A 16,724-nucleotide genomic window follows, 5' to 3' on the forward strand; every position below is an offset into this window, starting at 1 on the left:
AAGAAAGCTAAAAAAAGAGAAACAAGGCTGGGGGAGGTGGGGAGGAAGGTAAGTTAGGTAATACCGATTGAAGTACTGCATCTATCAGTGCTAAATGTGCAGGAAGCTCTGTAGGTTAGGCATGGCTAGGAATAGGATCCAATATTGGCAAATTCCAATATCTGGAATTGTCAAGCTCTGTAGGTTAGGCACGGCTAGGAGTAGGAACCAATATTAGTAAATTCCAATATTTGTGTCCAAATAATATTTGTGAAACCAGTTACACAACAGAGTGTTGCAGACAGGTGGTCTCTGCAGCACGAACAACTGCAGACCTCCGCAATGTTGAGGCTGGTCCCACAGCGGTTTCCTGGAGCAGAGCCAGCCCTGCCTTTCACTGAGACCCCGCTGCCCTTTTCAGGGGCCGGGGCTCCGGCGCCTCTTCCAGCCTTTTCACAGATCAGGGGCCAGGGAGAGACCATTGCTGCGAGCCGTGCCGGCAGGTCGAACCCACGCAAAGCACTCGGTGCCAAGGGGCCGTGAGGATCCTCCCCGCGGGGCTGGGAGCGCCCCTGTGGGGGAACGCGCCCGCTCGGAGGGGCAGCCACCGCGGGGAGCCTCGCCTCCCCGAGGCCGTGCCCGGGGAGAGCTGCCGGCGGCCCCACGCTGCCGGGAGCGGCCGCTGCGGGCGGCCGCCCCAGGGGCTGCGGGAGCCGCGGGGAAGCGCCAGCAGCGAGCCGCGCCTTCCAGGCGGCCAGGCGGAATGGCCAGGCAGACTGGCCCGGCCGGAGAACGGCCGGAGGGCCGAGGGGGAGCGCGCTGAGCCGCCACCGCTCAGCACCGGGCTCCGCTCTCAGCCTGCCACCGCCCGCCGCCGCACCGCGGGCGCCTCGGCCACCCGGCGGGGCTCCCGCGGGAAGAGGCCCGGGGGTCGCCGCCGGGACCTCGCCGGGACCACTGGGCGGCGGCGGAGCAGCGCCGTGGGGCGGGGCAGCTCCTCCCCGCCACCGCCGGAGGTGGGGCCGGGCGGTGCCGTGGGGCAGCGCTGGCATTTCCGCAGGGTCGCGGCGTCGCGGGGGAGAGCTCGGCTCCTAGCAGCGGCGGAGGACGGACGGAAGGAAGGTCGGTCGGCCGGCCCGCCCGAAGATGACAGACGCCCTGCTGCCCCGGCAGGCGGCGGAGCCGGCGGGGGACGGCTACTTTCGGAAGGTGGGAGGCTCGGTGGCCAGCCCGGGGCGGGCGCGTTGCGTGCACCCGGGGCTGGGGTGCCCTCTCCGTCGCTCACGGTCTGCGTTCTCCCGGCGAATCCTTGTGGGCTCCGTCCTGTGGCAGCCCACGGGTGTGGGGGCAGCCTTGGGGGCCAGGGGCAGGGAGGCGAGGTGGGGAGCCGGGGGAGCGCGGCCGCACGGACCGCCCGGCGCGGGCTCCGCCCGGCGCTGCCGGAGCGCTGCGCGGGACCCCGGCGGCGCTCCCCGCTTCGTGCTGGGCGTCCCCCTGAAGGACAGGAGCCCTCGCAGCTTCCCAGAATGAGCCAAACTCCACTTGTCGGCCTTCTTTTTGCTGTCTTCATTTTCTTTCCCCCCCCACCGCTCTCTTCCCCGTTTGCTACTCGCCGCGTCTCCGCGCGCTTTCTAGTAAATTGCCTTGTGTACCTGTAAGAAAGTTTACTGGAGTAAGGTACGAAGTTAACAGATTCATTAGGAAGTTCCTAATGAACATCTGCCCTAATTACTTTTCAGACTGACTGGGCGGCTTATGCCGTAACCTGCACCTGAGTTCTTTTTGCACAACAGTAATTATAGTTAAGTATTGCCTGTAATGCAGCCCTGTGGGGCTCTGTGAACTTCGCTGGAGGTAAAGGACAGTAAGTGCCGTTTTCAGAGAGCTTTGATTCGGCCTTCCCTTGCTGTTTTTAAGTTCCCGTCCATAGGTTTCAAGTCGGGGTGTGGGTACACGGGAGTTTTGGTGTAGATTCTGGATCCAGGACCATGAATTGTATTGTCTGTGGAGGGGGTAAAAAAAAGCTCCATACATCTGGTTGTTGCTGCTCGCCTCTGTGCAAAAATAGCCCCATTACGCACTTCAGCAACCACCTGGATTACGTGCTGGGGAGGCACATAGGCTTTGCTTTGTTGCCCTTTTTACAGGCAGTTTGATTTTTTGGCCACAGTATTTATCGAATTCATAAGTGCAGGAACTTAAACAGTATTGCCCTTTAGCAGAGAAGCTGTTTCTAGCTGAAAAGAGCCAAGCTTTATCTGTGCCAGCCATGCTGCAAGGAATCACTGCCACCTTGTAAATAACTAGAGCCTAAAACAAAACTTGGACCAAATCTTGTCTGGCTTCTTCATTTGAGTATTCCTACTGTAGTATTTGGTGAGTAAATCACTTTTAGTCTTTGTAGTCTTTAGCAGGACTTTCAGTCTTTAGCAGTCTTTCCCAGTCATACAATGTGACCAAGTTGTAATTACTTAGTTTTCATTGCTATGTTTTCTACACTGTAGGAAGCTCATAGGCTGCCTTGAGGCATGCTAGTAAAAAAGTTGACTTTTCATGAACTACCTTACTGATAAGGGCTACCTGAAGTTTAGCAGCCAAATTGTGCCTCAGGTCATAAGAGTAGTAGATCTTCTACATTCAGACTTGCTAAACGACTGAGTTTACTTTAAATTAAGTGTTGTATGTTGCAGTTATGGTCACTGAAAAAGTATTAGTTCAGTGTAAAGCCTATTGGAATGAATTTTTTCTCATATATGAAAATACTGTAAGATGAATTTAATACCTAATCAGGAGCATCTTTCCTATTACTAACTGCTTTAAGACATAAGTAATGAAAAATGGGGAATCTGATCAAATCTGAATGAGCCACATGCTGCAGTGAAACATTCTTGCCTCTGTTCCCTTAGATCTTGGAAAGGTTCAGCCAGCTCATAAGTGTCTTTATTAAAGTTATGAACTTTAGATTAGGCTAGATGCTCAAAGCCTTTAGCCCCTAAAAGTAAGAAGGAAAATAGTATACCTTGTTGTATGTTAGTTGACCTCAAAAGTCAGACCTTTAATACTGATTTAGAAGTTGTAGGTGAAGGGGGAGGAAAAAGAAAACGCCAAAAAAATGGACCAAAACAATCTTATTCCTGCAATCTTTAACAGGTATACCCTGTGAACTCAAGGAGATACTTTAAATGTGGTATCTACATGTCCCTGTGAATGGTATACTTGGTGATTTCATATGACTGAAATTAGTGACAGAGCTTTTGATGGGTGTCCGTGGGTCTTCCCCCCTTCCCTTCTGAGTTATCTTGGTATTGTTTACTCTTACCTTTCTAAATCACACTGTTTTCCTGAAAAGATTTGAGGGTTTACCACTTTTGTTGGTGCAGAATCGCATCAATTTCCAAGGATAGTCTTTGTGCTTTTAGGTCAGGGGGTACGTACTTAATCGACTTTTTTTATTCTGTAAGCTGTGTAGCAAGGTGAAAACACTTGCTTTGCATCAGTCCTGCTCAAACTTGGCTTCCAAACACTACTTACACAGTGAGGTTGTCTCCCATACTTTCTAAGGATGTTGTGCACAGTGAAATGTTGTAATTGATAAAAATTGGGCAATTCATACAGTATCCAATTGTTTTAGACTCTTGATTTCTTTTGATGAAAGGATTACTATGGGAAATGTGCTCAAAGTCTCTCATGTTCTTTTATTTATTACGCTTTTTGAAGTTTTAAATACAGCATACCAGTGCCCTTGCTATTCCCAAGATGCAGCATGTTATTTACTTAATTTTTTAGTGTTTTGTTTTGGGTTTTTTTTGTGTAGGGAGGGGGCCCCGTCAAACTATGACTGGCCAGAAACAGGGACACAGATGCACAGTCGTGTTTCCTGCTTTGTCTAATGCTGTCACACTAAAAAGTGACTCTGCCATCTGTCTGAGATGTGGTGGGTGCCAGGAACTGAAGTCCACTTGCATCCTTTCTCAGATTTACCCTCTCCATTCCCTGGCAGTGATGTCAGAGCTGCTCCAGATAGACCTTTCCCTTACCCAGTCTTTTTCCATTATCTCCTTTTTCCCCATGGCAAAGACCTATCATTTATATATGCAAAATTTTTCTTTAAACCTGTAAGGTGCTTTGAGCTTGCTCAATGCTGGTATATCTTTTGTTGGTGTTTTTTCCTTTTTTAATCACCTAATTTTAAGGAAATTACCTGTGCAGCCACACAGGGCACATTTAACTCTATCACTGTTGCCCCATTCACTTCCTCTTATATTGCCCTTCCAAAATAACCCTCTTGAGCTGTTTGATGAGCTGTAGCCAAACTTCTGAGAAGAGTTTTACTTTTAAAAGCAAAACGGACAACAACAAAAAATATTCTTTGTGGGGTCCTGAAGAGGGTATGGCAAAATGGAAGAAGCACCTTACTTTCCATCAAAAAGAAGATAGAGCTTCTGCCTGGAACTTTTTAATTTCTGGCATGATAATGTACCAGGAACTGGTTTTGCTACTGTTGTGTTTATCTTGGCTTAGCTCAGTGTACATTGCCAGGGCACACTGTACCTGTTCTCCTGGGTGGTGTGAGTGCTCTTGGACCGTGAGCCTCATGTCTTGACCTATTCTGTGTGGAGTTTCACATTCTTTCACTGTTACTGACAGCAATCAGTGAATCAGCAATGCATGTCCCACACATCCGTCCAAATTCTGCCCCCAGTCTTCCTTGTCTATAAAAATAATAACAAAATTAATGCTAAGAGCAAAGAACAATTTGTTTTAAAAGTACACCATTTAGACAGGAAGTATTTTTCAACAGACCAATAGTAATTAAAGCAGGTCTGTTGTCATGTGCTGCTTTCCTTACATGAGATACTTTTCCCAATCATGCTTATTTTTTACACCTGCCATGGTTCTGTGGCTTGCTTGGCCTCTCAAATGTCTTCCTGGATTTTTTTAGTTACCTTTGAATGCTTATGAGAGAAACAGCTTGCTTTTTCAAACCGTTCTCCCTTTTTTTTTTTTTAATAGCACACCACCCCACTTAACCAGTAAGCTTTTGCAAAGTAAATATCCCTGAGACACATCAATGTACAGAACTGAGGATATTTATAATACAGTACTTACACAGTGCTTGTGTGATGACCTGGTCTATGCCTGCCTTATTTTTTGTTTGTTTGTTTGGGGGTGGTTTCTGTTTTTTTGGTTTTTTTTTTTTTTGTTTTTTTTTGGGTTTTTTTTTTGTTTGGTTTGGGTTTTTCTTGGTGGGTAGAAGCAGAGCAAGGAAGAAATACCAAGTAACTTCTTTCTACTCTACTCTGTTTTTCCCACCTTGGCTTGCTGCTTTGTAACACCTTACACTAGCCGCATTTTCAAAATGTCTCTCACCTGTCAGAAAGTTGCAATAAATGGTAAGAAAAAGCCATAGGTAATTTTCCAAGGTTAACATGTCTGCAGCTCTCTGGGTATTGGCTGGCTCAACATGAAACATCCCAGCTTCAGTTTGGTTGTTCTGGATAGCAGTGCACTGTGCTACACAGAGGCAGAGCAGTAGGACAGCTAGCTTAATAAATCTTTAGATTTTGATCAGTTGAACAAAGGTGCATAATTTTTTCTCTTTCTTAAAGCTTTGCTTTCATCTGTGAGGCTAGATACTTATCATATAGACCAAGCTGATTCAGAAAGAATGACTGTATATTAGTCCCCTGTGTCAGGGAAGAAGGCTAAAAGCAGAAGCAAGCAGCTCCATAAGTGAGGTACCAGACTGAAGATGATAGGTATGGTAACTAGCTCATGAATCAACACTTCCCTAATTAACTCTGTGTCCTTCCCCTCTTTCTGAGTTTTTTTCTGTAGGGCTTCCCCCCATCTGTGGTTAATGTATCAGTTTACCAACCTGCCACACCTGTCCTTCCACTGGGGTTTAACTCATGGAGTTCTTTCTAAGTCATTAGTAGCCAGGCAACCATCAACATTAGCATTGACACAGGAATATTTATTTGGCTATTTGTTCTCTTTCCTCTCGTCTGGCAGGACAGAAACAACATAGCAATGATTCATATAACCCTTGTCATCCAAAGTCCACTCATTATATACGAATTCATAAAACCTAAAACAGAAAGTAGGCCTTCATGTGAAACTAAGAATCATCTGAAACTTGGTTAGTCAAGAGACAGATGTCTCTGATGAAATATGAATGTTAAATTTTGCTTAGTAAGTGCTGTGACAAGATGGAGTTCATGTAGGAAATACATATTTGGAGTCTAATACAATAATTACTTTATATTAATTTTTGGGCCAGGCTCTTAGAACTATAAAATACTTCATTCATAGCACAAGTAGACCAGGCTCTCAAAGACCAGAGCTTCCCAACATCTTTATTAAAGCAAAAAATAACAACAACAAAATGCTCAGATAAAACTGGTGCTTCTGAAAGATCTGCAGTATATAGCTCAATTTTCAAAACTGAACTAGTGGGACCATGCAAAAAACTATTAATTATAGTATTGCAAGAAGGTAAGAAAATGACAATTTAGCAGGACTTGGGATCAGTTCTAGAAATACTGGTGTGAAATACGCTGTTTTCTATGATTGCTGTTAGTACCAAAGAAGTTCTGTGCATGAGTTCCATACATAGTTGTTATTTAAACATGCATGTTTTAGTACCTGGAGGATATGGCCATTTGTGTACACTGCTGGGCTTGACGAGCTGCACTGGCTGGAAAGGACTGTTTTCCTTTAAGCAGGGAGGCACACCTAGTTTCAACTCTGTGTCACCTTCAGACAGTGTGGCTCATCTTAACAGTTCAAACCACTACTTTGTAAAGCATATTTATGTTAATTTCGAATACTTACTGCCATTACTCATCGTTTGGCAGTCATGATTTTTGCATTCATCATGACTGGACTTCTGATGTAGAAATGCTGTTTGGGAAAGGGATCTTCTACATGGAGGAAGACAAAACTAAGCACTTGTTTGGACCTGTTTGCTAAATAACTATATAGTACACAGATTTTGTGCATTACACAAGGGGTATCTTTCCCAAACTGTGTATTTCTTGAGGGATTTTTTCAGATGTTGGTTATTTTCACTGTTCTCTATGCAGACTTCTACCTTTGTCAGATTAAGTTATTTTTTGACTTAGAGATGGGGGTAACTGAGAGGCATTTAAAAAACTTTTATTCTATTTTTAGTCTCATGTGAAGGGTGAGACAATGCAGGTGTTAAAATTCACAACATCACAATCAGAAGTTAAATATTTCTTAATTACAATACATTATAAGTGTTTCTTGGATTTTTAGTTTTTGCTACACTATGCTGTAAGTGCTTTAAAGCCAATACTCTAAAATTACTTCTCGTGGGTCTTAATATAATGTGTTTTTCATAGTTCTATTTCTCTAAAGTATCTAGTCTTATTTTTAAGGTTATCTTTTGAAACTTTTCTAGCTCCATTTCTCTCTCAATAAGGTCTGTCCTATTCTATGACATTTCTAAGTCAGCATTTATTATCTCAAAGTTTGCATACAAATACATGCTATGTGAGCTTTGTCACGCTTTGAGAATTTTCTATAAATCCATTTCCCATACTATCAATCAGTTTTATGGCAGCTTGATTACAGTTTAAAGAGTTTAAGCCTGCAAATGAACACAAACTAGTCGAGTGTCCTCATCCCCTGTGCAGGAGATGTAAAGAGCAACATTTTCCAAAAAGCACAATATTAATTCCTTATAGGCTTTGTGAAGTTAATGGGAGCCATATGCTTGAGCAGGTGAGTATATCCTGAAAACAAACTCCTCTATCCATAAGAAGCCTCTTACCAAAACTGTTGCACTTGCAGGCACACTGGAGGTTATATAGACACTTTGGTCTGTCAGTGCCTTGTCCTGGTAGGACCCAGGGCTGGTTTTCCTTCCTATAGACAATAGTGTCTGAGGACCTGAAATGGAGGGAAACATCTCTTTGCAGAGTTTCAGATCACTGCAGTTATATACTCACTTTTTAGTGGGAGCTTGATCAAAAGTTCATTAAAATGGAGAGATCACATCTATAAGCTTCATGGGCTTGGGAATTAGGCAGTTAGTCTTCTGAAAAAATTCTGAAGAGAAGCTGTAAAGAAGGATTTGAATGATGTCATCAAACATGTTTGGCACATAAAAGGGACCAGGGAATTCTGGGAGGAAGCTGCAGCTTTACAGAAAAAATGAAGGGCAAGGCAAGGATACATTTTAGAAGGATGCTTGAACTAAGTGGTCAAGAAAGAAATTGGAAGGAAATACCTGTGCATAAATATGGAGATAACAGGTCCGAGATGAGAATTAAATACCCAAAATAAATGCAAGAGCAAATAATTTGTGAGGTTCAAATGAAAAATGGCATGGGTAGAATGGAAGGAGATAAAACTTTGAATAGCAGTAGTAGAAAAGGCTGTACAACACAAAATGAAGGAAAATCAAAATGGGGAAGAACAGCTTCATCCCAGACAAAGAACCAGACTAAGAGCAGACAGCAACCTGTGGCTACAAGACCATGTTATACACTCAAGTGTGCATTGCTTATATCTTTGTTGTGTGCAAAGGAGCATAAAGTATTTGGTAGTTAAAGGACTGCTTCTAATCTGAGGTGAATGAATGAGTTTGCTGCATGTGTGTATTCCCTCCAGTAAAAAGTTCATCTTCTGTGTGTGTCGTGGTTTGACACTGGCCAACCAGGCACCCACGAAAGTCTCTCTTGCTCTCAGCTGGGTAGAGGAGAGGGAAAAAAAAAGAAATAACTAAGGGTTCATGAGTTGAGATGAGGACTGTGAGAAAACACTCTAAGGGCAAAACAGGTTCAAATTTAAAGGTTTAAAGTAAATATATTATTAAGAGAGTCTGAGGAGCATAATGACAAGTAAAATAAGCCTTTAAACACCTTTCTTCCCCTTCCCTCCTTCCCACTGACAGCACAAGGAGACAGGGCATGGAGGTTTTGTTCAATTCATCACCCGAGATCTTCTGTTGTTCACTTGGGGAGAGAAGTCTTTCCTCTGCTGTGCTGTGGGTCCCTCCACAGGCAGGCACTCTTCCCAGAACTGTTGTGGCATGGGTCACTTGTCCACAGGGTGCATGCAGTTCTCTAAAGCTAGGCTGCTCTAGTTTGGGAGCAAGGGCTCTGTCTCTCTGTCTCTGGCAGCAGGAGCCCTCTCTCTCTGTTTGGATCTCCCACTGGATCACAGCTTCCTCTGGCACCCGCCCGCTCTGACATGATCCACGGGCTGCCAGTGGATCTCTTCATCCCCTGTGGACTTCATGCATTGCAGGGGGACAGTTGTTTCACCATGGTCCTCACCACGGCTGGCAGAGGAATCTTGGCTCTGACACTGGAAAACCTCCCCCCTCTTTCTTTCCCACAGACCTTGGTGATCCATGTTGTTTTCCCTCACATGCCCTCACTACCTCCTCTTTTCCGAGTAGTAGAAAAAGTGCTGCTCATAGGTACCATCGTCAAAAAGTTCCACCAGCTTAAAGACTCTTGCAGGATCCCACAGTGCTGAGAGGTTGATTTCGTCTAGCTTCCATGTCAGAGAATTGCTCGCCACGTTTCTGCTGCCGGCCCAGCAGCCCCACCAGCACAGCATGGGCAATGGTAGATCCCATGGCACTGCCATTATTTAGTGCCTCTACTCAGGCAGGGTGCTGGGGGAGAGAAGCCACCACTGCCCTGCCCTCCCTCAGCACGGCTGGGAGAAGCCACCACTGCCCTGCCCACCCTCAGCGTGGCTGGTCAGGGGTGGCCAGGTGGGCAGGGCTCACCTTGGTCCATGCTGAGGTAGCGGTGGCCGTGGCACCTCGCCACCCCTGGGAAAAGCTGTGCGTGTGCTGTTTTGATTTTCTTCTTAAATGTGTCATCACAGAGGCATTGCCACCCTCTCTAACTGGGCCAGCAGCATGTCCATCTTCAGAGCCATCAGAGATTGGCTCTGCTGGACATGGTGGAAGCTTCCAGCAGCTTCTCGCAGAAGCTACTTCGATGGCTCTCCCCTGCTGCTAAAAAACTCGGCTGTGCCAAACCAACACGAGATGTCAGGCTTGCTGTGAGAGCTTTCTCAATGAAGACAGCTGTGGGCTTGTGCTGGGAGTGGTATCTCAATGCAGTAATTCAATGTGTGTTTTTTGAAGTTATGTGGCAAATGGTGCTTCTGGAGATGTTTGCACAAGCTTCCTGCCTTTTACCTATTTATTACAAGCTTTTCAAACTAGATATGTAAAACTAATATTATTAGGCTGTGTAGTTATTACTCAGTTGAACTAGAGTAATCTGGTTTGATCAGCTAATTTCTCTGTTGTCAAGTCAATTTGCTTTCACTTGACAACAGAAACAAGAACTGAACTTCATGATCAGAATGTCATGTTCTGTTTAAATACTGACTTTTTTTTTTGCTGGTATGTCATTGCTTGGCCACTCATAATTAGATCTTGTTAATAGACTTTTAAATGCTCTTATAACAAAATCAATTTTTTCTAGTCAAAACTAAGAGGGAGAGGTCCAAACTAGTGCATAATTTAGTGGCTGGAGTAATTGAAAGAAGACTTAGAGAGATCTCAGCCTCCTTGTGTAGCAGACAATACAGTAGGACTGATAAGCTTTATAATCATACCCAGTGAGGCCACTCAAAAGGACATTCTTCGTTTAAGGGTAAGCCTTAAAACAGAATTATTAGTTAAGGTTGCAGGGATGTGCTAGCAGACTCCTGAATATTAAGATTCAAAGGCATTTGATACTTTTTAAAAAAAGAGGTGGCAGGGGCAAAGAATAAATTGTGGAAGATAAATTTCTAACATATTTTAAAAAGGTGTTAAAATTGTGTTTCCCTTAATCAAAAAAGACATACGTGCAGTCCTATTCATCTGTAGCAGTTTTAGCTTATCAGTGCTCAGAATACAATGGCTCAGTCTTGCTCAAACACAGGTTTCAGCAGGATTTCACACTTTGCTTTTTAAGAGCCTAATTTGATAAGAGTCTGAGGGTATAATCATTTTACCCTGTTAAGCTTTATTTTGGTAAGTTTGAGATGTGAAGGAGCTTAGGGAAGGAGGGGGAGGAATTGTACTGAAGGTCTGAGCCACCAGAAGGGAAGATCAGAGATCCTAAAACTGGGAGCAGCTTTTTGGGCCCCAAACTTTGAGCACCACAATCTCTTTTGGACAGAGTTGTATTTCAAGGCCACATATATCCCAGTATGGAACTCTGATATTTTACAAGGCAGAAACTTTGATGAGAGTTGCTGTCTTACCAGATACTGTTTTCATAAAATCCTACAAACTTAATAACATGCTGTCAAATTTGGTTGCATTTGTAAAATACCTTGAAAATATTTTTAGGGGAGAAGAGACTGGCTCACATGTGTACTTAAGGTTTAAAACAAATACTTTCTGTCTGGATTTTGATGATAAAATGTACTGTGGTCATGGTCCCTTGTGGTTTAAATGACCAAGTTTGAGACAAGAAATACTATTGTTGATGTTAGATCATCCTTGATGTCAAGGTTGCTAATTTGTATTCATACAGAACTTATGCCTTTAACATTGAATTTAAATGAACCTTTAAAGTTTCTTCCAACAGAAACAAAATATTTGTTTTCTTAATTCTAGGGATGTAATCCTCTTGCTGAGACTGGACGAAGCAAACTGCAAAATCAAAGAGCTGTTCTAAACCAACAGATCTTAAGAGCAGTGAGAATGAGAGCTGGTGCTGAAAATCTTTTAAGGTACATGTCATGGTTTCTTCATTTTCTTGCTCAAGCAACAATTGTTCGATTTTCTTTTAGTTTTGTAGAAGTCTCTTAGCTATTGTATTTTCTCCTCATTTTCCCCAAACATGCTGCATCTCTTACTGTAGAAGGATTTGTCAATCTCCCTGATTTTTTTTTAAAAGCTATAGCTCTACAGATTAATTATTTGCTTTCAAGTGCACTTTCATACTATGTTGTAGTAAATTAGCTAAATGTTAGACTTTCTTAGGTTGCTCTCTTTGTTCAGCTTTATTGCTAGTGATAATGGCAAGTGAACTTTGCTGAATATTGTAATGAGTCCCTTTTACTCTTCAAATCAAATTAAGGTATTGCCAGTTTGCTGTTGGCTTTTTCCAAGACCCTTTAATTCAGTACTGCATAGTAGAAAGGACCATCCATTGCCTTCTTTACTCCCTGTAAATATGATATAGGAGTAGCAGGGTAGCACACATCTAATTTGAGCTGGGTTACCACCAGTTGCCACCAAATTCCCCTCCAGTTTGAGGTAACTTAATCTATTACATTTAGTTAGGATATGTTTTCATACATTGCTGTCCCCATAGGAATAGCCTTATGCTGACCCTGCCTTCAGGCTGTTACATCCTGTGATCAACTGTTTGATCTACAAACAGCCTGTAGATTTCCAATCTTACACAGAAGAACTGAAAATTATCCCAATTCTCATCTGCAGTAGTTTCCTGTAGTGTTTGTTTCTCTGCAACTGGAGCAACAATGGGCCTTTAAAAACAAAATCTAGTAAATATAAAGAAGTGAAAATGCTTGGATAAATTAAATTTTCTTAAACTTGCCATTAATCAATGGGTTGCATGTTGTCTGTTACCTGCTTTTATCTCCACTTCTGCAAGAAATGTGACAGGCTAAAAACTTAGGTAATTTTAGCCTCTGTGACTGACTTAAATTTGATTTGTTTTCTGGTAATTGACTTAAGGAGTGAGACTTAAAATTGTATTGCTTTTTATATGTGTTGCATTATACCTGCTTTTGAAATGAAATACCTCATTCAGTTAATGTTTCTGCTTGTTGATTCAGGATTGTTTTGGAAAGGCTAAAAAGATAAGTAATATCTAATGAGAAAACTGATAACGTTTAACCTAGATATCCTAAAGTTCAGTTTCTGATGCCAGTATTAACTGCTGAAATACTGAAGTCACTATTTACAGGAGTGGGAACTAAATCTACTTAAGAGCAGATTTCTTTTTAAGATTTTAGAAATCTAAAATGAATTTACACCAGTTGCACTATTAAAGCTAGCTAGTTCTTTGAAAGAAGCAATTTTAAAAATAACCTGACCACTAGACAGTTCACATGATTAGTTGTATCTACAGTCTCCTAAGGAAAAGCATAAACTAGCTTTATGTTTGCAGATTCTATTTGAATTTCATCAGGTTCTAAAAGAAACAAACCAATTGCTGTCCACAAGAAGCCTCCTGGAGTAGAATTTGAGAAAAAACTGGAAATGCAGGCTCCTTTACTTTTGGCTGAAAGTAAGCGCTAGGCTTGAAGCACATAATCCATATATAACCATATAGTGCAAAGACTTCTGTTCTTAGAATTTCTAAAAGTCACCCTCTCCTTTTTTATTTTCTTCTGCTCTGGAAGTTAAGTTAAAATTAAATTTAGTGTAGAATTGTGTGAATTTCAACAATACCACATTGCCCCTGTAGCTGTGTTCTGCTGGTTGCTACTAAAAATATGTCTTCAGTGTAAAAAAAACATGAAAAGGTGATAAAATTAAATTGATGTGGATGTTCATAGCCACAGAGCAAATAGACAAGTCAATCTGGATGGAACTGTGGGGTTTCTGAAAAAGATACCAGAATCCCTCCTGTGGAGGATGGTAAACTGGACCAAACATGGAGCCTTCATACATCACAGTTAAAGTGCTTGTGGTATCAAAACTTGCTCATTTATCTGGGAAGATAAGTTCCCATTTAGCAGGGAAGATCCACCCCACCATATGTTTGTATCCAGTTTGGTTTATCAAGGCAACAGATGTTAATATTGCTTAATTTAAGCAATCCAAGGTATTCAATAAGGTACAGCATAGAAAAAAAAAAATCACAGATAACTCCTTTATAATATGAAAAACAAATCTAGAACTTTAGTTTTGGAAAAATTAGTTCTTCCTCAAGGGGCTCCATAAAACTGGAGAACTGCTCCAAGTGAGCCTAGATTTATTAGATAGTTGTTCATAAATAATTATGAAGGCGAATTTTGCCTTAAAGGTAAATGCAAAATGCTGCAAATTTAAGTTTGTTCTTGTCTTTAGATTCATACTAATATTAGGGTACAGTATCTTAAGCATGGACACCATTTATCTTAAACCCATACCTGTGGATTTATAGATACAGATGATTTAAGTATCTTGAAAACAGTAATATTCTAATGAAATTGTCAGTATGGAGACTCAGGTTAGAAATTGTGATATAAATACACAAATAAATAATCACAAAGAAATGCTTGGGGGTGTTAAATGCTAACACCCATTGTGCTTGCAGTTCAAAGTGTTGCCATTTAAATACATAAATGGCAAAGGAAACAAGCAAACAATATCATACAAATCAAATAATATACATACAAGCAATATCAAACAAAATCAAATTATGAAGAAAATTGTCTTGTATTAAAAAGATATGGTTGAAATATACTTCTTTTTTTAATAACTTTTGGGAGAAAGTTATTTTCTTCTATTCTTAAGATCAGGAGTCTCAAAAGATCTTTATTCAGTTTATGAGGTGGAGATGTCTCTGTTGAAGAATGTCTCCTGACTCCTCCCACCTCTACCCACATATCTTCTTTGATGGAAAAAAATATCACATAATCTGAAGATAGGATAGTGATTCTGATTAAGATGCTTTAGTTCTGTTGATTAATGTATCTGAAAATAAGCTTGACCTTTTATCATACAGAGACAATTGGGCATAGAGGAAATCTGTAGCTGCATGCTATTGTCTGGAAACTATCCCAGGCACTCTCTAGGCAGAAAAAAAACCCCTAATAAATTCTGAAACATGAGGTCTTGTATAATCTTTTAAGGAGATAAAAAGAAATCTTAAAAATGCTGGGAATGCTTGCACTGGAGGTTGAAGAGGGTCAACCAAGCTTGTAGAAAACCTTTTCCTGAGCAATAAAAAATGGATGTGTTTCTGCAGAGCAACCACCAACAACAAAGTACGAGAGCAAGTACTACTGGAACTCAGTTTTGTAAATTCAGACCTCCAGATCTTAAAGGAAGAATTGGAAGGACTTAATATCTCAGTAGAAGTTTATCAAAATGCAGAGTAAGTATAAAGCTAAGTTATTCAATTATTAACAGATCTTCTGTTTACCCTTGAAAACAAAATTGTTTCTAGGTGAGTGAGAATGTTGGACACTAATCATGTGAAAGAACAGAGAGCTTGATAGGAAGAGAACATACTTGATGGTAGATTTGTTGACTAAGGGTTAGTCTGCATATTTGTCCTTCTCTTGGGAAATGTATGTGCCACTAATCCTTGGATGTGAGGTTCCTTTGAAGAGAGGAGTATTGTGAGAATTGAAAGCTCTTGGGGCTATACTACAAGCAGTTGGCACTTAGAATTTCCAGTACTGGAATGGCTAATTGCCTCAGTGCATTCTGGAGTGAACAAACTTAGCCATAAAGTAATATCTCTTCTCAAATGTGGTCCTCTCTGGAGCTGGAGAACAGACACAATGCTGCTCTGATGTTTAAGGCAGACTAGGTAATCTTGAGTGTGCTCTTCAGTGACAGAAAAACACAAATTCCTTGGGTAAAGCAGAGGAATTTTTAGTAGATGAAATTGGATTTTTTCCAAGATATTTTTCTCCACTTTGAAGAGCACACTAACTTTTAAATTGCAATTGATTCCTCAAAGATAAGACTTCAAAGTTAAGGAGTATTCATTGCCTGCATACTGAAATGATTTCTGTATCAGTTATATGTCTTGTTCCTCATAAAGCTGAAATATTTGCTATTTGATTAACAGCAGCTCAAGGTACAAATTGAAATGCTTCATGTGATGGGGGTATAATTTTGTGTCCCTCTTAGCAATGTTCTGAGGTGTTAAACTTCTAGGTGGATTACAAGGAATTGTTAATATAAAACGATGAAGAACATTTCCAGGGAGGTAACTTCCATCTGAATGCTGACTTGATGCAAAATATCTATGTTGTAGTTTTCTCAAACAGCAACCTGTGCTAAACTTCTTACCCTCCACCCCCATGCAAACTTATTTGATACAAAAATATTTTGGGGTTTTTTGGTTGGTCTTTTTTTTGAGATTTGGGTTTCTTGTTCAAGTTTTTTCTGGTCTTCATAGATGTATGTGAGCACAGAGAGCAGTTACAGCTGTGGAAATGAGAGCAGGGCTCCACAAGTACTATTTCTTCTAGCTAAAGAATATTAAATATAATTGGATTCTGACTGAAGGATGAGCAGTAGGTCAAACCCCAAGGCAGGCAGAAGCCTTGAGGTTGGACAGCAATATGCTTGTTGTTCTCTCCTGATCCTACTTTCCCAATCTATTTTGAATGGTGTTTTGCCTTTCTTATGCTTTTCATTCTAAGCTCTAAATGCTTTTTATGTTTCATCAGCTAAAATAATTAATTTCCCTGTAACTGCTCCATCCTTTAACAGTAAGTAGCTATTAATAGTTTTTCTCTGACTATTGTGCATGGAGTTGTTAAGATAAGGTCACACCCATGGTTTACTGGATTAGCCTGGATTGTGTTAGAACAATGTAAGGGTTGGCCCTCCCAGTACTTGCACACATGCCAGCTTGATTGAGAAGGGTGATGCTATTTCTACTCGGTTCTGGAAATCCAGGATCACCTCCCTAACCGTTCAATCCTCCATGGGTGTGGCACCTTAGCTGTAGAGAAAAAATTCAATTCACTTTCTTTGAATGACCAATGCTGATATCTACAGGGAATGTGCATGGCAGTAAAATGGATTAAATCAGTAAGTTAGG

The 16,724-nt window shown here is 41.5% G+C and overlaps 1 protein-coding gene across 1 annotated transcript in view; it reads left to right on the forward strand.

Annotated features, from left to right (window-relative positions):
* Window positions 1-1,000: 1,000 nt before the first annotated feature.
* RHPN2 (rhophilin Rho GTPase binding protein 2) overlaps window positions 1,001-16,724 on the forward strand; it is a 30,408-nt gene continuing 14,684 nt past the window's right edge. Inside the window, exons 1-3 of the mRNA XM_031505871.2 lie at window positions 1,001-1,188; window positions 11,594-11,709; window positions 14,907-15,035. Coding sequence (XP_031361731.2) covers window positions 1,126-1,188; window positions 11,594-11,709; window positions 14,907-15,035 — 308 coding nt within the window. The 5' untranslated portion in view covers window positions 1,001-1,125. The remainder of the gene's footprint in view (window positions 1,189-11,593; window positions 11,710-14,906; window positions 15,036-16,724) is intronic.

This window comes from Lonchura striata, chromosome 13, assembly GCF_046129695.1.
Source record: "Lonchura striata isolate bLonStr1 chromosome 13, bLonStr1.mat, whole genome shotgun sequence".
NCBI classification, from domain to species: domain Eukaryota; kingdom Metazoa; phylum Chordata; class Aves; order Passeriformes; family Estrildidae; genus Lonchura; species Lonchura striata.